Genomic DNA, 24,833 nt, shown 5'->3' with positions numbered 1-24,833 from the left:
GAGAAACAGGTGGAAGGAAATAGATATGGAGAGGGTCAGGATTAGATTTGATTCTGATGTACCATACTCTGAGTCTTTACAGAGCGTTGGTGCTGCCGAAGCAGTTTCTTGGCAAGGGTGATGCTGGGTGGTTTGCTATTACCTTCCCAGCATTATTTGTCCTTGCTCTATCCTTTTAGATGATGAGCGTCAAACAAGGAAAAAGCACGTACTCTTGTTTGTTTTTTATTTATTTATTTATTTATTTAATAAAGTCTTTAGTGTGACTTGGCCGAGGTTTGAACCCACCGACCTCCCAGACTCGGAGGGAACACTCTAACCATTATGCCACAGTTTGGTAGAATAGGGATAATTTAGGAAACATGGTGAAGGAAGGCAAAGAACGAAGAGGTACATAAACAGACAAGACGCTGTCCTTCACAAATATTTTGGGGAGTGCGATCGGGGTTGGGAGTTGTATATTTGTTTTTCATAAATGTATTCAAAACATTATTTAGTATTATTATTATTATTATTTCTTTTTTTTTTTAATTCGTTTTTGTTTATTTTGGAAAGGAGGGTGGTGGAGTTCAATTGGGTGGGTGTAAGTTAAATTATCACAGAAGACAGGTTCATGCTAAACAAGACCCACATCTATAAGAATCAAAATATCTACTGTCAGTATAACATGATCATGCACATGCAATGACAGTCAACCTACCAGTTTGGCCTGCATCCTTGTACTCCTCTATCCTCATTGTTTAAACGAACTTACCTGAAGTCCTCACTTCTATTAGAAACCTATCTTGGGTCCCTGCTGCAATCGACCTTTCCAGATATTTGCAACACCCTGTATGTAATACCTCAGCCTCGCTTCTGTCCTGACTTTCCTCTTCTCCCCACCCCTAAGTCCTGTTTTTGTCCATGCTGGGATAAAAAAAAATTTCCTTCATCCTTTATCAATACCCTTCATTGTCTTAAAGGTCCCATGACACCCAAAAGTACTGAAATTGCATATATATATATATATATATATATATATATATATATATATATATATATATATATATATATATATATATATATATATATATATATATATATATATACATATGTCCTCAAGGAGTTTTTCATCGTGATTTCAGATCTGACAATGTTTTTTCACAATACTCGTGCTGCAAAATATAAAATTAAAAAAACAAACCTCTTCGGGAACGCCCTTAAAATTTCTGACGAAATCTACTGAAAGTGGAGTAACCCACATGACGTCAACTGCAGGATGACAAAGGTTGCACGTAAATTACTCGGGTTGGTGGTCTACGTGATTCTATTGGCTTCCTGTGTGTTTCCACATTCGATTGGTCGACTCAATCGCTTCGTTCATTTCTGCTTTAAAAAAATCGAACATTTGGTTTTGCATAATGGATGACATGGACTTTCATTTGTCTGGTAACGACAGTGAGTGTGAGAGAAATGAAGGATTTTGGTCTGAATCAGATGGAGAATTGTCGGATAACGTAGTCGTGGGAGGTGAAGTTGAGGCAGCTCAAAATGAAATACGGCCTTACCAGTTCGAGCCCGAAGCAGGACAAGCAGAGGAAAATGGCAATGAAATTCCCGGCATTCATGATGATTGGGAGGACATCGAAGGAAGACTTGGCAATAACAACTGGTTCGACTAAATCCTATTCGTAATTCAATAATGTAAATTCCACTTGCATACTGCTCGATATCAGAAATATTTTAGTGAGGTGACGTGACGAGCGCAGCGGACATGTTGCACCGCGGCGAATGAATCGTAAGGCCAGCTCATGTCATCGGCCGTATCTCTCTGCGCATAAAACGAAGCAATCTCGCTGTCCGGATACAATGAAAACTTGTGTGCAGAACACACCTTGTGACACAATTGTCTAGAGTAGTCCGATAAATCTGACGTTCTGTTGCATTTTTATTTATTTTATTCCTACTGTCGTCATCTAGCGCCAGTCGAAAACAATGAAGAAAAGTGAATAATAAAAGAAAGCTACAGCACATCAGATTTATCGGAATAGTCGGACGGACGACGGATTTATCGGACGAGTATAGACTCTAGAGTTGACAAGTAACTTGTATTAGCATGCACACAATCTATAAGTCAATACGTAAGAGTCCCGAGGCTATGAGGCCGTGTAATAGGACAGATAAATTTGTCTTTCATAGTTGTGCTAACATATTTTTCCCTGTTCATTTATTTCAGCATTTTGGCTAAATGTTAATGAATAGCAAGCCAATGGAAGCAGTACCTTCACTTTAGAATAAACCCATGTATGTCGAGTGCAGCCATGCCTGGCTTGCATGTATGTGGAATCGTACCTATCCCAGCAGGATGGTTTCAACGAACAATTCAATAAGCTGCAAAATGTGGGTGCAGGTTTTTCACATTGTTTGATTTTAAAGTTATCTCCTTGCGCCTTGAAATGATGCAATATTAATCTTTGGTATTTTACTTGTATGTCCCTGTAAGTTTCTTTTTTAATGGAAAGGTTCAACAGTCACATTTTATATTTTGTGGACATGGTATAGCCCTTTATTGTGCATACATCTATTGGATTTGTACACAACTACGACAAGGTAGTAACGGGATAAATAATTGCCTCGTGATTGTTGTGCATACACGGCTCAGAAGCAGAATTTCTTTTCTGTGAAACAATCACAGGAATTAAGACGATCAGTGAGATAGCAAACACATGTGCACAATGCATTTGTATGTACTTTATACGGCGCGCGGCATCTAGTCAATCCACTCTGTGCGAGTCGCGTTCTGCAGATGACGTGAAGGCTGCGGTTCGCTGAAGTCAACTTTTTTAAGGGGCGGGGCATAGCAAGTTGTGAAAAGCACCAGAAATGTTCGAAATATTTGTCGAATTATCCCATTTTTTATTTTAAAAAAGAAACATGGGTGATTTCTTTACTAGGAAGGTCAAGTTAATATATAAATAACCAGAAAGTTTTGAGTGTCATGGGACCTTTAAACACCTCTTTGAGATTTCCTTATACTCACCCTATTTATAACATGTGTAAAACACCTGGCACTCTCAGTTTCTCCTCATAGCTTAGCTGATGTGACATTGGAATCATTTTGATAGCTCTGCATTTAACGCCTTCTTTGGCAGCTCCGGCCTTCCTTACATGGCGACCAAAAGCATACTCAATAATCAAGGTGAGGCATCAACAGATTTCTGTGTAATGGAAACCACTGCCTTCGATTGACAAACTACCCCATGAATGCAACTGAAAACCCAACTTGCTGTGTGTGTGTGTGTGTGCGTGCGTGCGTGCGTGCATCTCTGTCTCTCTCTCTCTCTCTGTCTGTCTGTCTCCCCTCCCCCAGCCCCCCTACTTTGGCATGCACATGCAATCGCAGGGTGCTGTTGCTCAGCCTCTGGGGGTACGTGTGGAGCATGTGTTGCTTTCTCCTTTTTCTCTTCTTACGGTCTAACGCTTTGTTTTTGTTTCGTTGTTTTTTTTCTCTTTACCCATTTTCTTCTTGGTTTGTCTTATCTATTTGAGCAAGAGAGAGAGAAAGAGATAGTGCGGCGTGGTTTTGCGCTAACTACTTAAGGTGGTTAGTGCTAATGGAACAGTGGGTTTCCCGCATAGTTACTATTAAGGTTTTTAATTCCTTCTTTTTGCTCTTTACTTGGGCTTTTTTGGCTTATTTTCTCTTTATTAGTAAAATGGCTAGTAAAGATCGGCGAGGTGCTGCCGCTTACAACACCGACGAGGTGTTAACAGACAACAACGGCATGTGCTTCGTACCACCGGAAGGGTCGCTGGAGGAAGCTCTCCTCGCAATTGGTGAACTGATCGGTTGTGAGAACATTCAGGCGGCGTCTCAAATGAACCACAAGATCGTAGTTTTCGTCTCGAAAGTCCAACTCGCATACATTGTTGTGCAGAATGGACTCGTTCTGGCTGATGACCAGTATGTTCCTGTTTCATCGTGGGACACTCCGGCATCAAAGATTTTGTTGTCCAATGTTTTACCGACGCTGTCTGAGGAAGAAATTCTCCAAAAACTCGGTCAGTACGGTACTGTGGTGTCGAGAATTATTAAATCTTCCATGCGTATCATGGATGGAAAGCTTAAACACATCGAAACGTTTAGACGGGTTTGCTATGCTGTTTTAAAAGATGGTGTGACGCAGTGAAACGTCTCTCTCGTGTTCAAAACAGCAAAACGCCCGGGTACAGTTAAGAATGGTGCTGATAAAGTTCATAGGCACAGTATAAACAATGAGATAACAAGTATGGCGGTTAATCGTGTCAACGATGAGTCAGCCAATGTACCTGTGGGTTGTGTAAACGACACAGAAGGGGAATCACAGCCTGCAGAGGAAATAATTATGGATATAGGTTGACGGAAACCTTTGAAAAGGTCCTTTATAAACATTGGAAAGGAGGATAAGGGCAGTAAGGTGTTAGTGGTACAAGTAGAAAATACTCCCAATGATGTTGACAGTGAGCAAAATGGTGAAAGTAGAGCTGAGATCATGCCACCTGTTCATGATGAAAAACAGAGATTGCTGTAAGCAGAGATCAAACTTGCAAAAGTAAAATCATCATTGATGGTGATATTAATGGCAATGTCTCCACCCTCCCGCTTGAGGAGAATGAGGATGAGGAACCTCAGGTAGATGGTGATGGAGCAGGCAGCACAGAAGCAAAGCTAGCTGCTGAAACACAATTAAGTGGCCATGATGAACCGGTTGTAATGGCTGATGACCTTCCTTCCACTTTGGGAGAAGCTTTGAATGCACCTCAAGAGGAAGATGAGCACTGAAGTGGTTCAAGAAAATATTGTTAGGTTTTTGAAAGAAACCTTAAGACAACGCAATGTGCAAATCAAAGATCATTTTCCCAATATTCTGGCTTTCATTGCAGCTGTAAAGCCTTTGCTGCAAGGGAAGGACCTCAAGGAACCTGAATTTCAGCACATAAGGCAGTGGTTCTTAACCGGGGGTACGAAGCATCAAAGCAGGGGGTACGATATATGGTGTCAAATTCAATACTGTATAGTACTTAAATTCCAATAATAATAATAATAAAATAACTATTAAACAAGAAATTTTTAGACAGGGGGTAGGGGGAAATATTATGAAAGCTCAAGGGGTACAAGCTCATAAAAAGGTTAAGAACCACTGACATAAGCAAAGCTGTCACAAAGGCAAATAAGGAACTAAATGAGGAAAGTAATTTCATTCCACAAAACAACCAATAACAGAATTAAATATTATATCTTTGAATATAAATGGGGGAAGTTCCACCTTATGAAAATTACAAACCCTTTAATCAATAAAGAAAGCAAAAGCTGATATTGTTATATTACAAGAAACTCATGCTATGAATACTCGGGTAGCTGATTGAGCGAAACTATTCAAAGGGCGGTGGTGGTAAAGCGGGTTTCCTACACCTTGAGCCGGTGTTGCCATCTGCCGAAGTCACAGGTTGTGTGCTCACCAGGTTTCCTTCAAAGAAATCCATAAAGGGCATCTGATATAAATAGAATTTCTTCATAACACTCAAAAGATTGTTATCATTAATGTATATGCACCAAGTGACCCCATGGAGAGAAAAATCTTCTTTTCCACATTACGGGACGATGTAAAAACTTTGGATGCAACTGCTTTTGTTTGTATTGCGGGAGATTTTAACTGTACAATTTGTCCTTCAATCGATCGGAATGTCCATGAACCGCATGCTGCCTCCACGAAAGTGTTCGAAGACACCATCAAAAATTTCTGTTTTAAGGATGGGTGGAGGTCGCAACACCCACTCTTGCATTGTTACACATTGTGTAGATGTAATGATGGTATTATGTCAATGGCAAGGCTTGATAGGTTTTATGTAAATAAGCCAATGTTAAATGTTGGGTCTTCTACCCAAATTGTGCCGACTGCGTTTACTGATCACAGTCTAATATCAATGTCCTTTAAATTACCTTTCCCACCCTGTGGTAGTGCTTATTGGTCGTTCAATACTCTTCTCTTACAAGACAAAGGTTTCAATGATGACTTTCGAGTCGTGTGGGAGAAAATTCGGACTTCTCGATGTCATTTTGATAGTCTCCAGTTGTGGTGGGATATTGCAAAAACCCAAATAAAAACTTTTTTGCCAACAATGCAGTTTAGTTTATAAAGTACCCAAAAAGGCAGTCAATATCGATTGATCGGCTAAAACGGGAAATAGTATTCCTACAACAGAACAATGATGAGGTTGAGAAAAACATACATGACCAACTGTGTGGGCTAAAAAAGCGTTGCTATAGGAGATGGTACGGCAACAAGCATAAGTACCTTGGTAATAATGCGAATGAGCTATTTAACATTGGATATGCCAAACAAGGAGTTCTTTAAATTAGAGACCGTTCTTAAAAGGTCACAATAAATTCAGTTGACTCACTCCCAATGGGTCCCCGGTAACCTCTCGGCGAGCAATCAGGTGCACACTGAGGAATTTCTTTTCTAACTTGTATTCTCCTCAGAATGTGGACAATGAGGTGATGCAAGAATTAATTGCTGGGCTCCCGAATGTCAAGGAGCATGAACAACATGTGCTTGACTCCCCAGTTTCGGCAAAAGAACTTGAAGCAGCTGTGAGGAGCCTGAAAGATGGGAAGGCCTCTGGAATAGATGGCTTGCCAGGGGAATTCTGTAAGACTTTTTGGAACATTTGTGGGACCTGATTTATTCGGCGTTCTTGATGAAAGCATACGTGATGGAGAACTTCCAGTGTCCTGCAGAAGAGCGGTCGTATGTTTACTGCCAAAATCTGGAAACCATCAACTGGTTTTAGAACTGGCGACCGGTATCTTCTCCATGTGTTGATTATAAAATTCTCTCTAAAGTGCTTGCAAATCGCATGAAAACTATTATCAGTTTTCTTATACATCCAGACCAAACTTATTGTGTGCCTGGAAGATCTATCCATGACAATATATTTTTGGTAAGAGATATTATTTCGTGCATTAAGCACCTGTGTGATGATTTTGGATGACTTTCTTGATCAAGCTAAGGCTTTTGATTGTGTTGATCACAAATACTTTTTTTCTGTTTTGAAGGGAATGGGTTTTGGTGAAACCTTCATCTCTTATGTAAAACTCCGATATGCCAATACTCATTGTATGTTGAAAGTTAATAATAGGTTATTTTCTCCCTTTCCGTTTCAACAGGGTATCCGACAAGGTTGCCCTCTTTCTGGTCTTTTATATATAATTGCATTTGAGCCACTCCTGCTATCCATTCGACAGCAAATACCTCAGGGAATGAGAAGTATAGAAGGAGCAAGATTTGTGCAGACGGCGTATGCTGATGATGTCTGTGTTTTAATTAAAAGTACAAACGATGTCTCTGCTTTACAGCGTTGCCTGAGAAATTTCTTTGCGGCCTCCTCTGGTGGAATAAATTGGAATAAAAGTACAGCATTATGGTGCAGAAAAAGTGACGTCTTCTGCATTTCCACCATCACTCCCACAGAACTTAGTCTGGAGAACAGACGGAGTTAAATATCTTGGAGTGTACCTTGGCAATCATGAGATGGAGATGAAAAATTGGGAAGGAGTTTTGGAACAAATTAAGTACAGATTGAAAACGTGGGAAGGACTGTTGAAGTCCCTTTCATATTAAGGTCGTACTCTTGTCATCAATAATTTGATTGCAACAAAATTGTGGCACAGAATCACTGCTCTGCAGCCATCAAATCAAGTAATTTAGTACAGCTGATAATCTCTCGTATCATAAGAATTGTGCAAATTATGACTAAAGCATGAAATTTCTACCAGTGTTAGTACATGCCATAAGCTTCATTTTCAGATCGGGAGGTAAGGCAGATTTGACCTCTGAGGACCGTGAGAGGTCAATGACCTCAAAGTATCAAAATATTGATGTTTTGCATCATTGGTTAAAGGTAAACATGTTTATGATGTACAAACCATGCATTTGTGTTCCAATACAAGTGTCTACATATTCCACACAGCGTTGGTAATTATTTACAGGTGTCTGGCTTTGACCTCTGAGGGCAGTGAGAGGTCAATGACCTAACAATATCAAAATATTGATGTTTGGCTTCATTCGTTAATGGTAAACATGTTTATGATGTGCAAACCATGCATTTGTGTTCCAATAGAAGTGTCTACATATTCCACACAGTGTTGGTACTTATTTACAGATGTCTAGATTTGACCTCTGAGGACAGTGAGAGGTCAATTACCTCAACATATCCCTCTACCATCATGCCTAAGAACTGGAAGGACTTCCTTCGTGTGGATGAAAACAAGACTGAGCTCTTTGGTTTCCTGTCATGAGAGGCCATTCGTCTTCCAATAGCAGATGGCAAGGAAATGTATGCAACATGTGGAACTGAGGTCCTGTGCTCTCCTGCCGAGTCCGACTTGACCAGCATCGCCCCATGTTCACACGAGGAGGCGGACACTCGCCTGCTTCGACATGTGGTAGATGCTGTGCAGAAGGGGATCAGGAAAGTGGCCATATGCACTGTGGATACTGATGTTGTGGTACTGGCTGTGGCTTCATTCAACAACATCAATCCTGACAAGCTGTGGATAGCTCTTGGTACTGGATCCAGCTTCCGGTACATAGCTGTTCACCAACTGGCTGCCGCCATGAACCCAAGACAATGTGCTACTCTCCCCATCTTCCATGCCCTCACAGGGTGCGACACTGTGTCTTCTTTCGCTGGTAGAGGGAAGAAGACTGCCTGGGAGATTTGGAAAGTGTTCCCACAGGTGACTGATGCCTTTGAAGAACTCTTACGCATGCCAAGTGATGTCAGTGAGGAGTCAATGTCACTGCTGGAGCACTTCGTTGTGCTGATGTATGACCGCACCGTGACACCATGGAAGTGAATGATGCTAGGAAACAGCTCTTCGCACACAAGTCTCGGGCTCTAGAAAACATTCTCCCAACGCAGGCAGCACTCCAGCAGCACATCAAGCGTGCATCTCTCCAGGGCAACTGCTGGAACCAAACTCTGGTCCTGAATCCAGAGTTACCAATCCCATCTGACTGGGGCTGGACAAAGGAGGCCTCTGGGTGGCAGCCTCTTTGGACGACACTGCCAGAGGCATCAAAATCTTGCCACGAACTGATCCACTGCGGCTGCAAGAAGGGATGTACCGGCCGTTGCAAGTGCACCAAGGCTGCACTTAAGTGCACTGCATTATGTGCATGTTCGGGAGACTGTTGGATGCAATCAGACACCTTTATATTTATGCGTCTATATGGATAATGTGTGTATTACATGTACCGGTATGTACTATACATGTGTCTGAGGTAACTGACCTCACTGTACTTTAAGCTTATAGACTATGTTCGGTGCACATTGAAAATTAAGGTTGCACAGATGATCTTACAACACGATTTCATGCAAGCTGTTCTGGACACCACAATAACCAAAATGTGTATTTCAATACATTTGTTTTCTGAGGTCACTGACCTCATTTAAAGCACTTGTTCAGTCATGGTTGCATCCTGTGATTATGTATAAAGGCTCTCCAGAAGATAAAGGGACCAACACATGGCAACATACCTTTTTAATGATTCCCAAAACAGACAAATTGCACCAGAATCGTGAAAAAATGACAATTTCAATGTAATTGAAGTCATTGACCTCTCGCTATCCTCAGAGGTCAAATCTGACTTGCTTCCCGATCTGAAAATGAAGCTTATGGTGTGTACTAACACTGGTAAAAATTTCATGCTTTCGTCATAATTTGCACAATTGTTATGATTATCTGCTGCACTAATTATTATGGCTATTCAGTGAATGCTGGTAAATTTCTTTTGGAGGTGGATACCATTGGCTACAACCTGAGATAATGTACTGTCCCTGAAGGGAGGATGGCCAAGGTGTTATCAATATCTTTGGTCAGATGGTGGCCTTTCGATTGCAGTCTCTGCAGAAGCTGCTGTTCACTGAACAGCTACTCTGGCGACCTTTTGTGTTTTTTCTCCTGCAACAACCTGGTAAACTGAAATATGGTTGGCATCATTTTTTAAAATGGATCTCGAACACGTAAATTTTGTTTATCTTTCTAAGTTCTATAGTAGTTTACTGGACATTTGGAAAGGGTTTTATGTCCATTGGCTGCTTGAGGCATATAATTGTAGAATGTTCCTTCAAGAACCCCTTTTTTTCAATAATATTTTCCCTGTTATTCCTCATAGTAATGCCCTGATTCAAAAATGTATCCAAGGAGGAATCGATAAGGTGTGTGACTTGAGAGACATATCTGGGGTTAAGTGGAAATATGTTGGTGTGGTAGCATCCGCAGTTGGTTCTAGATCTGTCCAACCTGTGGACCAAGTGGTGCGTGTAGTTATCCGGAAGTTTAAACGGTTAAATACTGGCTGGGAAGGTGTTGGTATAAGTGAGGATTTCCAGTTAAACTTTCCCGAGATCAAAGTACTCCTTTCTCCTTCTTTTCAGTCCGAGATTGAACTTACCACCCCCCCCCTCCTTTTTCATCTTGTAACTAAGACTGGAATTTGTGATCTTCTTCGACAAAAGGGAACCAAATCCCATTCTGGAAGAACACGAATAGCGTTGTGGTTAGAGCGGTTAGGGCTGGGTTCTCCCTGTACTCCACTTTGGCTTCATATGTATATCTTACCCATACATGGTGTATTAGTGGATATACAGTAGAGGTTGGCACACTGGGCCCTCCCCTCCAACACATTTGTTCACCATATTAATAATTCGCTGACAGAAATATTGTTACGAATTTGGAAGCCTTGTGCACACAGACAGGCAGCGGTCCTTATAGAACGGTTATATCAAAAAGTGAGTGTTTCTAGTTAGGGTCCCGTCCCGAGTCTAATGGGAATTAAATGTTCATGCGCTGCGGAGTTATTTTGATAGTTAGGGTTTTCTTTTACATTTTTACACGCCTGATAACTACAACAACACGCCTTCACCTCGCTTCCTCACACCGACGCTATTGCCTACGTGCGTGTCAGCACGTACGTGGGCGGAGTTCACGAGGACCTGACGTCGCTCTTGCCCAATCAGGGAGATGCGAGCGAGTTCCCCGGCGGTCGTCCAATGAGCACAGCTCACGCAGGATAATATTCCTCTGCCTGTTTGGGGGGCGGTCCACGGCCGTCACGCCCCCCCCCGGTCCAATCAGCGGACTTGGCGTCATTTGCGGCCAATGGGCGATGAGCGAACGGCACCCGAAAAGGGGAAAGGAAGAGAGAACAAACAATCTGCGCCCCGTCTGTTCGAGCGCGTGCTCTGGCTCTGTCCTCATCTCGTCGCTGGCATAATCTGGCTCTCTGCCCTCATATCGTCGCTGGCGTGGTCTGGCTCTCTGCCCTCATCTCGTCACTGGCTCTGGGCTCGTCGCAGCGATCCCTCACTTCGTCTCGCCGCCGCTGGATTCGGCTGCCCTGGTCCGTTCTTTGCCGACTGGTGCTCCGAAAAGGTACGGACGTCGAGCTGCGCGAACGCGGTCAGGTAGCCAGCCACATTCTCGTCCCTCAGCTCGACTTCCCTACGAGCTGAAGGGATAATAAAGACCATTTTGGGTCCGTTTATTTTTGGTGTGCGTCTGTTTGTGGGCCCGTCTGTAAGTAGAAACTGTTAAGTGCTTTTGCTTGTACACTGCATTTCATTCTTATAATCGGATAACTCTGCTCCTTGCGTGCTCCCCCTGCTCCCCCCCCCCCATTATAAATAAATCCCCTCTTAAATGTTTCAGCTCGTTTTTGTGTTTTCTCCATTCGTTTAACACGGTGTGTGTTGGGGAATTAAAGAGGGTCGTTCTTGCCGTAGTGGTGTGCATCTGGACCGACGGGACTTCGGTAACCACGCGCTCGAGTTACGCATGGGTCGAGCACGGAAACGACTCGTCCCGTTTGAGTTCCGTCGAGGGTGTGAATACTCGGTAGTTTGCCACGTGGGCCTCTTGGTATTTTGAAGTTTGGCAAATAACCCTGTACCACGTGGTTGATTTATTGACGATTCACAGTCCTGTAAGGGACCCGTACCCTCGGAGTTTTCCAAAAGGTACGATCTAGATTCCGGGTGTTCGGTAGAGTCGACCCTACTGCTCCACGTAGCGGCTGTGCATGCAGCCTTCACCCAGCTCCGCAACAATATGTCCTTTCTGTGATCAGAAGGAGGACTTGTTTCATGCTTATGTGAAGTGTTGCAGACGAACTTCTCTTTTTCTTTTACTTGATGATCTTTTTCACCAATTATCCTTTTCCTTTAGTTTACACATGTTTATTTTTGGTGTACCCTTTAAACCTACATGTTGAGATGTGTAGTGGGTGTTGTTTTAAATTTTCTGGGTGCTGTTGCAAAATATGCAATCTACAAATCGAGGAAGATTAAAATAGACAATGGTCACAGATCAGATGTTATCTCTATTTTTAAACGCTTTGGCTCAAGATGACTAAGGTTGGAATTTGATTCCTTTGTGAGCAATCAAAATGTTAAACTTTTTGAGAGAAAATGGTGCATCGCAAATGTTTTGTGAAGAATTCAAAACTTCGAATGACTTTATAATTCCTTAAACTGTGAGTTTTTTTTTCAGTCGAATTCTGTATTATCGTAAATATGTATTGTACTGTGTGTGCCTGAATGTCGTAAATGAGGTTTTCAATCTCTCTCTCTCTCTCTCTCTCTCTCTCTCTCTCTCTCTCTCTCTCTCTCTCTCTCTCTCTCTCTCTCTCTCTCTGTCTCTGTCTCTGTCTCTGTCTCTGTCTCTGTCTCTGTCTCTGTCTCTGTCTCTGTCTCTGTCTCTGTCTCTGTCTCTGTCTCTGTCTCTGTCTCTGTCTCTGTCTCTGTCTCTGTCTCTGTCTCTGTCTCTGTCTCTGTCTCTGTCTCTGTCTCTGTCTCTTTCTCTGTCTCTGTCTCTGTCTCTGTCTCTGTCTCTGTCTCTGTCTCTGTCTCTGTCTCTGTCTCTGTCTCTGTCTCTGTCTCTGTCTCTGTCTCTGTCTCTGTCTCTGTCTCTGTCTCTGTGTCTCTCTCTGTCTGTGTCTGTGTCTCCCTCTCCCCCCCTCTCTCACCCCCCCCTCTCTCTCACCCCCCCTCTCTCTCACTGTACTGACTACTTCAGCCCATATCGACAATAACCCCTCATTCCTGCTGTGTTAATACTCCAAAACTGTCCACTGCATCATGTCGTCCCTGCTTCTACTATTCATGTCAAAGCTTCTTGCAATACAAGATGACTTGATGTATGCATTCGTACTTGATGATTTTATTGATGTACACTTGATGTACGGTTGCACTTACTGCAACCACATTCGTAAAGCTTTATGAGAGTCACAAATCTGTCATCTATCTGGGACCATGTGTATCCACAGTTAGATTCATTCCAGGCCTGGGACTCTGCCAGACATACCATCGTTAATTTTGAATGTTGGTTTTAGCTATTTGTGGAGAAAAGTTTTAAAGTGCTCCACCAGCACAGAATTGTCAGAGACGCACACACCTCGAATGTATGTGTGTTTTGTTCGAACACCTCTGCGGTGTTGTTGGGAACTAACAATCTCAAACAGCTAAAAAGGAAAGTGATACAACAATTGACCATCTCCAACATTTAAAATTGTTTTGTGTGAATCGGTTGTTTCAAGTTTATAGTTGAGACTGCTAAACAAGACTCCTCTTCACTGTCTTCCATATACTGGAACTTTGGTTTAAAAGCGAATGTTGTCTTTACATCGACATTAGTTATGTTGTCCAATTTTGTTTTTCATCACTGTGTGTGTCCCACAACAGTTGGTGTTAGGGAGGGTAGCAGGTGTGGAGTGGGGGGGGGGGGGTCATTGCTTGCATGAACATGACATAAGTACCAACACGTCAAGTCAAAAGCTTAACCAAAGCTAATACAAAAAAGTTCTGATTTGTGTGATACCTGTGGCAGTACCTCAATGCCAGGGAGCGGTATCACCTCCACAAGTCATTTCAGTGAGAATATAGGACAGAAATCTTTTCATCGCCTTCTCCACAACCTGGCTTCGACTCAACTTGTAGAAGCATGAACCGATCAGCGGTTGGTGGCTAAGGCAACACATACATTGTAGAGAATGCTACAATGCTACACAACCAATAGATAGTAAAATATTTTTGTGATCTTACTGGATGGTACCCACCTTACTGACAGGCCCCCTCCCTTCTTCTTCTTATTCTGTTCAGACAGCCTTCCTTAAAATTGGTTTAAACACAAATCTACTGCACTTTATAGTGGGAAGCTCCACAACTACAAAATATTTTCATAATTTGAAAGGATTCCACAAAGTAGGCATAGTAGCTGCGAACTGGACTGTGCCAGAAAATGAAACATAAAATTCTGCTGTACCTAATAAGTCACTACTGTGAGAAGAGCTATTGATTGTGGGCAACATCAAGCAGCAAAGCAAGCACCCATTTACGTGTTGGAGATGGGAAAACGAAAACCCTTAAGGATTTATCAGCTTCAATTTCATTGGGATAGGAAGAGGAAAGTCAGATTGCACTCTATAATCTGTTATTTTACCACATCCCCATAGTTTACCTTGCATCGGTTAGTGTCGGACATTGTTGTTGATAATACTTGCACTTTTTCGAAAGCGATCACGCCCAGACATCGGTACTTCCCGTCTATAAAATAAACACCCTCTTCATTTGCACACCGTCTCTCATTTCTTTCCATCGTTGAGGAAATTATGCTTATGGCAGATGTTTTAATATTTTAACAAAATGTTTGTGCTGACCTTGATGTTAAAACCAAGTCAGGTTGTTATTGAAGTAAGCATGCCACTGGTCTCTTCACATATTTCCCAGTAATGTGATGATATCCACTTAGCTTTTCCCAAACAACAATGCAAAGCAGTCTAAATAAATAAATAAATAAAAGGGACCCACCACCATCCAATCCACTGCTGTGTACAGCTTTGTGTCTTAGTTTCTAAAAGAGCATATGAACATCTTAAAATATGAACTTGATAAAACAAAGCACATTCTGTGGGATTGCATTGGCTTCTGAGACTGGCATGCTCATTGTACAGCAAAACAAAACATTAATCACCACACGCACTCGAAGCGAAAAGCGTGGTCAAGCAATGGGTTCATGAACGTCATTCTATGATCGTGCAACAACTTGAGTTGAATGGAATGTTATATTTTCAACGTGAATCGGAAAAACAAACTTGCCATTGAACAGAACGTTCACTCTGAATTTGTCCCGATCACACGTGCGTAGAGAGGAATGAGATAATAATTTTACTCTGTCTGCCTGCCTGGCAGTCAAACAAAATTGAAAATCATTAGAAACAGGAAACTTACTGTTTTTAAGGACGTCATAAAGGACACAAACAACAGGCACGGAATAACTCGTGTAATGTGTTTGATAGGGTGGTGTAATAGACACTACGTCATTGGCGATGAACTTCTGGACTTCATTTATTGATAAGACTTTTAAAATCTTTAATTTTATTTAAATTGATTGATATACTTGAACACTGCAGAACGCAGCACCTTTTTCACACTTTCAAAACGTGTTAAATAGGGTGGTGGATGAGACTATCAATAACGCTAAACTTTCAGAATTTTTTTTTTAACGATCTTTAAAATCATTATCTTATTTGAATTGAAGTATACACCTGAACACTGCGTGGGGTTAACATGTTCTGTGATCTCTGTAGTTTACTTTGTATACATGAGCAAGGGAATTTTTTTGTGCTTGTTAATGCAATGTGGTTGTTTATTTATTTTCCTGTTACTGCCTCCTCCTCATCCTCCTCCTGCTACTCCAAACCCCCCTTTTTCCACCCTCCTTCCCTAATCCTACAGTGTTGTGCCGTTGTTGCGTGACTCCATCCACATCCTTATGCAGCGCACTCCCCATGAACTAGACTCTCAGCTCCCACTCTGCCTCCAGCGGGTAAGGCAGACAAAAGTTATTCTGCGTGTTGTGATGACAGAGGTTCTCCTGAGTATCTCTTCAAGTAATTTAATTGAAAAGGCTGGTGTTGGCTTCGTGGTTAGGGTGGCGGCTTGGGATCTTAGGGTCCGAGTTCAAGCCCCGTTGGCCGCTGAATTAAAATACACCAGGAGGTTGACTCAGCCTGTCATCCTTATGAGGTCGGCAAAATGAGTACCAGTGTACTGGTAAGGGGGACACTGCATCAGCGGCATAGCCGTGTCCCAACCAATGATTCAACCAGCAGCCACAGGTTGCACTTGATAGAGAGAGAGTTTAATTGAAAACATATTTATTGTGGAATTCCTCTTTTGTTGTCGCCATCTCGTGTACTCCCTTTTTAAGCTGTCTGACTGGATATAATTCAGGTTGGAGGTGGGCTGGTTGGGAGGTGGTAAATAATGAGCACCAAACGCATTCATTTTTAATTCTTTTGTCATTGCTGAGGAGCAAAATACCTCGTCTCCATTCCTCATGAGGGGATTCTTAAACGCCCTAATTGCTGCAATTTGTCAAGCAGCCCAGACAGCTCGGTGAGGGAAATGGTGCGAGGCTTCTGCAAGGCCAAAATAGGAGGATTTGTAAGGAAACGGAGGAAAGGAAATGGTCAAAAGAAAACATTGCTGAAGTACAGGACAGGCTAGGCATAACACGCATGAGGGGAACCAAGAAATGATGAAGGGGAAGAGGGGAGGGACTGCAGTAAGAGTTTCGAGGTGAGGAAGTGATAGTCTTTGAAGAGTACAACATTCTTACAAGACCTGGAGCAATACGTGATGTTAATTGATGTAACTCCTGGATGTGAACATAAAAAATTGTGAACAATCATTTTTTATTACACTTTCTTGTCTTGTTGAGGACATGTGAAGGCACAAACATGCATCTATGGCTGAAGCTTGAAATGTTGTCTTGAACATAACAAACACCACCCCCCCCCACCCCCTGGAATATTTTCTCTCTTTCTCGGAATTTTGCTGTGATTTGGATATTGTCGTTAAGCAAGCATTGCCGATGGCAAGAACAGAGAGTGGCCTGTACAACAAATTTACAACTTAGGAAAGCGATACATGGAATCGTGTTGGTTGGGGTTTTTGCAGTTAATTTCTTGCTTGTTTTGTTTTTACGACTTGGGTTGGCAAAATAATTTCTGCTGTAAACTGATGTTGGTAAAATTGGAAGGACTTGTGTTGATCACATATGATCACTGCAAGATTCTCTGCAGACTTGTCTTAATCCTTTTCTTGAGGCAGAAACAGTACTGTCTGGGATTGGTGCTCGCCTGAACTTCTGAAAGTCCATGTGACCATGATGCATTGCCTTTTTGGGGGGTGGTCGTCCATGGTAATGCACTTTGGAGAACGATTTCACAAATGCAAGAGCTGCCTGCTGTTTTGCAGCATTCAAAGAGATATGACTATGCTGCTGTTGCAACCCCCCCCCCCCCCGCCACTGCATTCTTGCCCCACCACAAATTTGAGCCAGAAATTTAACTCTGGTACTAGCATATAATGGCTGTACTCTTTTTTTTGAAAGGTGCTTTGGGATCCTGAGAGTCCATAACAGGTCTCTGACGACTTTGCTACATGTGTGGAACAGGTGCAGTCACTGCAAGGTGTGTACACGCTGCATGAATCGCATGTATGGACACTCTGCACAGGTGTGCATGTGGGCACGCTGCGTCTTCTCGTTTCCCCCGATGCTGATGCCCGATGGCTACTCAGCCAAACGCACAGCATTTTTGCTCAGGTAAAGACGTACACATAACATGTGTCGCCCAGCAGACGGATTCATTATGTGTCGTGCTTGCATGTGCATGCGATGGACTCGTGGCACTTACATCTTCCTCAATTTTTCTTGCAGATCGGAGTTTGCCAGTTGTACGTGCAGATCGACTCTACAGCTGTGTGAGATGATGCAGCCGTGTGAGATCCTACCTGGGCAAATGTATATTTTGTAGAGAAGAGACCATGTTAGTGAAACAAAGTTGGAGACTTTTTTTTTTTCCTTTACAAGATCGAAGCTCATAGAAAAGCGAGGTGACGGAGGATATGAACTCAACCAATTACAATGGCGGCAACAGTTGAACACCAAGTAAGGCAATGAACCAACAGGATGAAAAGAAGAGAGGAAAAAATGTAACCTGCAAGGGAGATAGTTACTCTAAGAAGGGTTAATGGGGATAATTAAGATGCTGGGTAAGGATGGGGAATGAGATGAGATGGTGGTGTACCTCCAACTTGAAGCCCTGGAGGGAAGAGTGGGAAAGAACAGGAGAGGCCTTTATATTCCATCAAATCCAGGAAAAACAGATGTGAAACTGTAGTGCCAGCCTGTTGGTGCTTCCATTACGTTATGGATGAAGGCCTTATAAACTGTGAGCAGCTCTGATTTTTCAAGGAAAGGCCTTGAATGACGGGGAATGCCGAGTCTGTGGCTGCTTTTTGAGGCCAGCTTTCCTATATGGCCAGGTCTTGGCTGATTTGAGGCTTAGAAGTTCAAGAGACTGAACCTCTTTCAGTGGCTGACCATGGAAATAAGTGTTTGCTGAATGATCCCTGGAGCAACAAGGGGAGACTGAGATTTGCCTGGATTGATGATGTGTTCCATTGATCAGACCAGCATCTAATCTTTTCTACATGCACAAAATGTGATGCAGCTGCTGTCTGCCAATCACTGGAAGTGGGGTGCTGTACAATTTCAATGAGGCATTGGTGGGATGTATCTCCAAAGGTCATATTCTCACCAGCTCTGCATAACAAGTCAGATGCAGGAACTCGTATCCGAAAACTATTGTGTGGCCGACAACCTCTGAACAGAATGCAACGACACCCGGGCAGTTACCATTGTGCACTTAAGCCGAGACGTCAATGATGGCCAAACTAAAACTGCTTCTCATGAGCCCACACTGAGTGGTTGTCACTAGCTTGTGATATTGATCTATAACCACCGTGGGAGCTAATCCCATGCTGGTTATAAATCAAGATGACAATAAGTTTCAGGTCAGGTCAGATATGGGAGCATGCAGCGAGTCACTGCGTCCGCTTTCTGTCGGTACGGGGCCTCAGTCTGGCCATCCCCCAGGCAGATGCCTGGCCCATCCCCATCTCCTTGAGATGCTAATGTCATAAAGGATTCATCCTTAACCAAAGCTACAAGTGTATGCACAGTGTCTTTGTCTCAATAAGTTTAACCCTCCAGGAATCCCAAATGAACCTGATTGCTTGCTTGACAAAATGACTCAATACACAGGGTGCACTTCGTTCCTCAACAAATCAATAATTTTAGTACACAAAGGACATGATTCGCCACAGCTCCAGGGGAAGAAAAACAAAGGATGGCAACCTATCTCCCTTGAAAGGCACCACATATGCACTCAAACATGACCTGGGCAGTGACCATCCTGAGGTCATTCACCAATCCCGATCTCCCACGTGCTGGTGATAGACAGCGGGGAAATAGGAGCATATTATTCCCTGGTGTCTGCAGAGATGTGACGTCATCTCGTGACACTTTTTGTGGCTCAGCCCGAGTTTTCTGTTTTTTAACTTACTTTACTTAGATGTTGAGTACACTTCAAGCGGGACTTTATGTCCCTTGTGGCTTTTTTTTCTGTAGCTCTGAAAGAAGTTGATTTTGTTATGGCTTCCTCACCAGTCACCCTTGATGTTTTCGTGCTCGCACAACTCGCCTCGTGTGTTGTCATCTTGGTGTACTTCGCTTGTGGCTTTTCTGTGAAACCAACCAAGCATTTCTCGCTTCCTGCTCTGCCTATATTACGCATTCAATGTGTTGCTCAGCATCACCTTTGTATTCATGCAGAAAGTGCCAACACTCTGCTCAGACCTTTCTCTTGATCACGCAATGGAAACCTTTGCAACGAGAAATGAGTATCATGGAAAGGTTCTTCATTAAACTAAAGTGGTGCATCCAAGGAGGCCTGAAGCCTATAGTCTTTCATGCAGAGTTACCTTGTCAACCGTTGTCATCCTTCGCCCTCTAACCGTTGAAACTTTACCAGTGGTTTTTATTTAATTTACAGAGGGAAAAGATGAGACCCTTTCACCTCGATACAGTACATTTAAGACAGACAATGCCCCAGCCCCTCATGGGCAACACTTCAAGATTTCTTACCCTCAACAAACAACACTTGAGATGTACTGAAGTCATGCACACATACAAGATGTCTCCAGCCCAAATGTAATGACTGCCCTCTTCCCCAGAAATGAAACAGTTTATTGATGCAAAATAATTTCTTCATAATTACCTTGTCGTTTATAACTACAGACTGCGAAGTTAGTACCTATCTTCAAAGTGTGGATTATTTATATGTCAAATATAGGCCAGGGTGCTGAAAAACACTTTATTTGGTTTATTCTCTTTGCCACCCATTTTTTCCCCACTTGTGCCATGGACCATGAAGCATTGTGTTGGCTTAATGATTAAGGTGGCTGGCTTGAGATCTTCGGATCCTGAGTTTGAGCGCCTGTCGTACCGTTAACGTAATACCGGGTGGGTTGACTCATCCTGTCATTCTTCTGAGGTCAGCAAAATGAGTACCATCTTTCTGAGAAGAATGTGGTATCCATTCAAGTATCCTGCATCAGCGTGCAACCCATCCAGGATTGTGCCAATGAAATACTGCCTCGGGAGGCCCAAGCGTCTGAGGATGCTGAAGGAGTGGCTGTTCTTCTTCATGGGCCATGTACAGATGTGTATGCCTTTGGATGACAGTGAATGAATATTTTTTTCTTTTCTGGAGCTTTGGGACATGGACTTGGTCTATAACTGGTCAAGTGACACCATCAAATGTGAAAATAGTGGTCATACCGTACGCAGTGTTTTGTTTGTAATCGGAACGATCTTCAATGTACGAGTGTAATGCACAAAACTATTGTTACATCCCAGACAAACGTCTATTTTGCATTCCCCATGAAGTCTGATGAGCAACCCCTCAGATATCATGAGAATTTGCAGAATGAAGATCGAGGCATATTTATTAGTTTCTGGAGTATGAGAAAATAATTCCCCACACCGCCATCTGAATCAACATCGTAGAGATGCAACATTAACTTTAATTATTTTTGCTATCGTTCAGTGCAAGCACAACGACAGGAAATTCCAAATCTTCTTCATTGCAAATAAACATGGCTGGAACAACAATCTTTTTTTATCATTAACAAATTCTAATTCAGGACTTTTCACTGCCCTTTGAAATGTTAAGTTGAAGATTGGATCATACGGGGATTGGAAGGGTCTGGTTTTCCGATTTCAATGTCATTTTTGATTCTCCACAACATTCGTATTCCACTTTTGATCATGTAATGTGGAGGGTTAATAAAGTGCCTTTTATCTTGCTTCTGAGATCCAGCTTATCTTTAATTCCTGGGTCCATGGCATGTGACCTTTGGTGAGCATAACTCACTGAGCATAACAAGAATCCCAAATCAACGTAAGGAAATGATGATCTTCAAACTCCCATCACCCTTTCATCCTGTAGCTCTGCAGATGCTTCTTCTACAAGTCTGCTTCACCAATCGCTGTCATCCGTCACACGTTGGTGCCTGCCATCTGGCCTGCGTTGCAAAGTCTGGAACTGACATTCACATATTTATCTTGTTTGAAACCTGGTGAGAGGAATCTGGACCATGCATTACAACCTTTCTGTTATTGTTTTCCACAGCATTTTAGCTCCTGGAGGAACTTGTATATAATTAACATGAAGGCTAAGAACTTTGGAGATCATTGCACATTTACAAGAATTTAAAGGACACAAATAAACAAAGTACAAATAAACAGTGATGGGATTTGAATCTATGATCTCCGAAAAGTAGGCTTTTTTGCTCAGTTGGGAATATCAAATGGGTCAACACAGAAGCAATGCTGGAAGGATTCCAGAATTCTGTGCAGCTTGACAGAGAACTCTTATTGTGATAGGGTGCTTAAATTTTCATTTTCACTTTTTTCACACGTAATACAATTTTACATATCAGGAAGTCAGTAGGACTTTTTACGTAAGGATGACACGGACACTCCAACACAAATCTTCAAAAAAATCGACCAAGATACAAACTTACTTGGTAAACCTATAAAGTACCTACGAGGTATGAGAAGGTTTTCCTTTCTTTGCTTCATTTTTGTTAGCGAGGGGAGATCCACTCTTCACAAAAAATCGAGGGAACTCAGTTTCGTGGCTTGTATTGTTTTTTTTTTTTCGTGGCTTCAAAATATGAACACTTTTGAATGTGCCATTTGACAAAATGACACGTTCAAAAGTGTTCTTATTTTGGTTGAGGAAAGACCAGTACATTGATCTGTACACTCCAGGTACAAAGACAACGTTAGTGAACTCCAAGGTTAAGTTCATGCGGAAACTACTTGGCTTTCTGAAATGTGTACAAATTGGAAATACCAGCTGAAAGGCCCATCGATGACAGGTACTTGCTTATAAGTAGTTTTTCTCAAACAGCTCATATAACCATGTTCTGTGATAGTTGCATAATTTAATTGGTTTCAAATTAAACTAGAAAGCATCTAAAAATGCAAAGCCTGTCTGCTTTGTATTTGGACTTCTTCTTCCTTATGCTAAATGGTATCTTTGACCTTATGACCAAATTATTAATTTATCTTCTCCATATTCTAATAATAAAGCTTTGTTGAAAAGTGGATAACAAAAGCTCAAATGGGAAAAGATGTTATGGCGTACAAAAGCTCAAATTATTCGTAAAATTTCAAGTCATTTGGATGAAAATTGACAATCTTCTGTGACCCTGACCTTTAACCGAATTATTAATTGTCTTCTCCACATTCTCAGAAGAAAGCTTTGTTGAAAATTTGATGACAAAAGCACAAGTGGTTAAAAAAACAAAAACTACCACCCGGACAGACACACAGACGTGATTGCAAAACCCCATCGCCCACTGTGTGGGGGACGGGATAATTATTTTGTGTGTGCGTACAGTGGGGTACAAAAGATTGATGATAGTACGAAGTTTATTAATTGAGGCGTGATAACAAAATAAAAATTGTAATATGAAACCAAAAGCACTTTTCAAGGGATTTCCATGAACTCGTCAGGATATAACAACACTTGGTATAATAGGAAAAAATCAAATCTGTCTACATCAGTGTGATCCCCCTATTGCCTTGAGAACTGCCACAACTCCATTTGGGATTCATTTAATTAGTTTATGGATTATGTTTGAGTCAATCTTTCCCAAACAGTGTTGTAATGCATTCCAGAGCAGTCGGACTGCTCCCATAAATTTATCTCAAATTTATTGCCCCTTCATTTCTTCTGTTAAGACAAAGTGCCGGTCATTAACTGGAATGGCATTCGGTAGCGTGCATACCACCACCAGGCTGAACAGTTTATGTTTTGTATCCCATTGATAAGCCGGATCTGCATGCAGACCTGAACCGGAACCTAATCGGCTTGTTCTCGTCACCTACCCAACTCATCCATCAAGTTTCGTCATAATCCGTGCACAACTTTTTGAAATATCATGCTATATATCACATTTGGCCCCATCTCTCAATGGTGACGAATCAATTAAAAAAATTATTGGAACAGGATCCATATCATCACCAAAATCTAATCGATTTGTTCTTGTCACGCACACCCAACCTGTCCAAGTTTGGGCAGAATCCATCCTTAACCTTTTGAGATATCCTGCTCACAAACAAACAGGGGTGAAAACATAACCACTGTTCACCTTTGGTGGTGGAGGTAATTAAAGACTGTGGATACATATTTTCAATATTATGATAGATTTGTGTTTGAAATCGTGATTTGAGAAAGCTTGGAATTGATTTGAGTTGATTTTTCACCCCACTGTATAGCTTTACAATTTAATCCAAGATTCAGATTCCCATCCACCTTTGGGTTAGCACACACCACCAGGGGGGTGCTATTTCAGCAACATACATGCAAAATAGCTGCATTACTGTGCAGTAAAATGATTGTTTCTTCTCTGAAAAAACATTCATTTTGGCAGAAAATGCTTTTGCTGCTGGGTCGAAGGTTCGTGGAGGACCTGCAACACCAATTTCTCTCTCACACACACACACACACACACACACACACACACACACACACACACACACACACACACACACACACACACACACACACACACACACACACACACACACATACACATACACATACACATACACACACACAATCTTTCCTGTTAAAGGTCGACTTTCTATTTACATTGTGGTGGAAAATAATCATTCTTTCATTAAAAAAGGTGCCGTTTCATCTCCACATTGAAATTATATCGATCCACATCTAATCCTGACTTGACACCAGCAAAAGGTAAGGATTATATTGAAAGGGGCTCCTTCAGATGTTGTTGTGACATACTTTCTACCACATGATGTGAGCATTCTGTAGACTGTTTTGATTTGGCCCATCATTCTCTGAGCCGCATCCAAAACCCAGGTAGTGTTATGATATTTGTACTCAGTTACGGCTTTCTCTTGTCAAAAGATACATTGGTGCCTTCACTGTCCACAACATAAATGCAGAAAAAGAACTAGAACGCACTCCGTGGATTGCAGACCTCCGCCAGGCTAAACAGTTTACGTTTTGTATCCCATTGATAAGCTGGATCCGCATCCAGACCGTCACCAAAATAAAATCAGCTTGTCATCTTGTCACACACCCAACCTGTCCACCAGGTTTCGTGCAAATCCGTCAATAACGTTTTGAGATATCCTGCTCACAGACAAACGTAGGGGTAAAACATAAGCCCCATCCACCTTCGGTAGTGGAGGTAAAAACAGCTTCCTCTACTCCAGGATGCAGCACGCCCATTCACACAGTATGAGAACTGCAGTTTGTGTGAAGTCCCAGCTAATTGGGGGATCGAACTTGGAT

At 42.1% G+C, this 24,833-nt stretch overlaps 1 protein-coding gene across 1 annotated transcript in view; it reads left to right on the top strand.

Moving 5' to 3' along the window:
* SLC30A7 (solute carrier family 30 member 7) overlaps window positions 1-21,303 on the top strand; it is a 97,352-nt gene extending 76,049 nt beyond the window's left edge. Inside the window, exons 9-11 of the mRNA XM_085885748.1 lie at window positions 15,820-15,910; window positions 17,546-17,695; window positions 17,810-21,303. Coding sequence (XP_085741874.1) covers window positions 15,820-15,910; window positions 17,546-17,695; window positions 17,810-17,857 — 289 coding nt within the window. The 3' untranslated portion in view covers window positions 17,858-21,303. The remainder of the gene's footprint in view (window positions 1-15,819; window positions 15,911-17,545; window positions 17,696-17,809) is intronic.
* The last annotated feature ends 3,530 nt before the right edge of the window (window positions 21,304-24,833 follow it).

Source organism: Eptatretus burgeri, chromosome 6 (genome assembly GCF_056783735.1).
Source record: "Eptatretus burgeri isolate ZD-2024b chromosome 6, Ebu_testis_v1, whole genome shotgun sequence".
NCBI lineage: Eukaryota > Metazoa > Chordata > Myxini > Myxiniformes > Myxinidae > Eptatretus > Eptatretus burgeri.
This window is presented reverse-complemented; position numbering and strand designations above follow the sequence as displayed.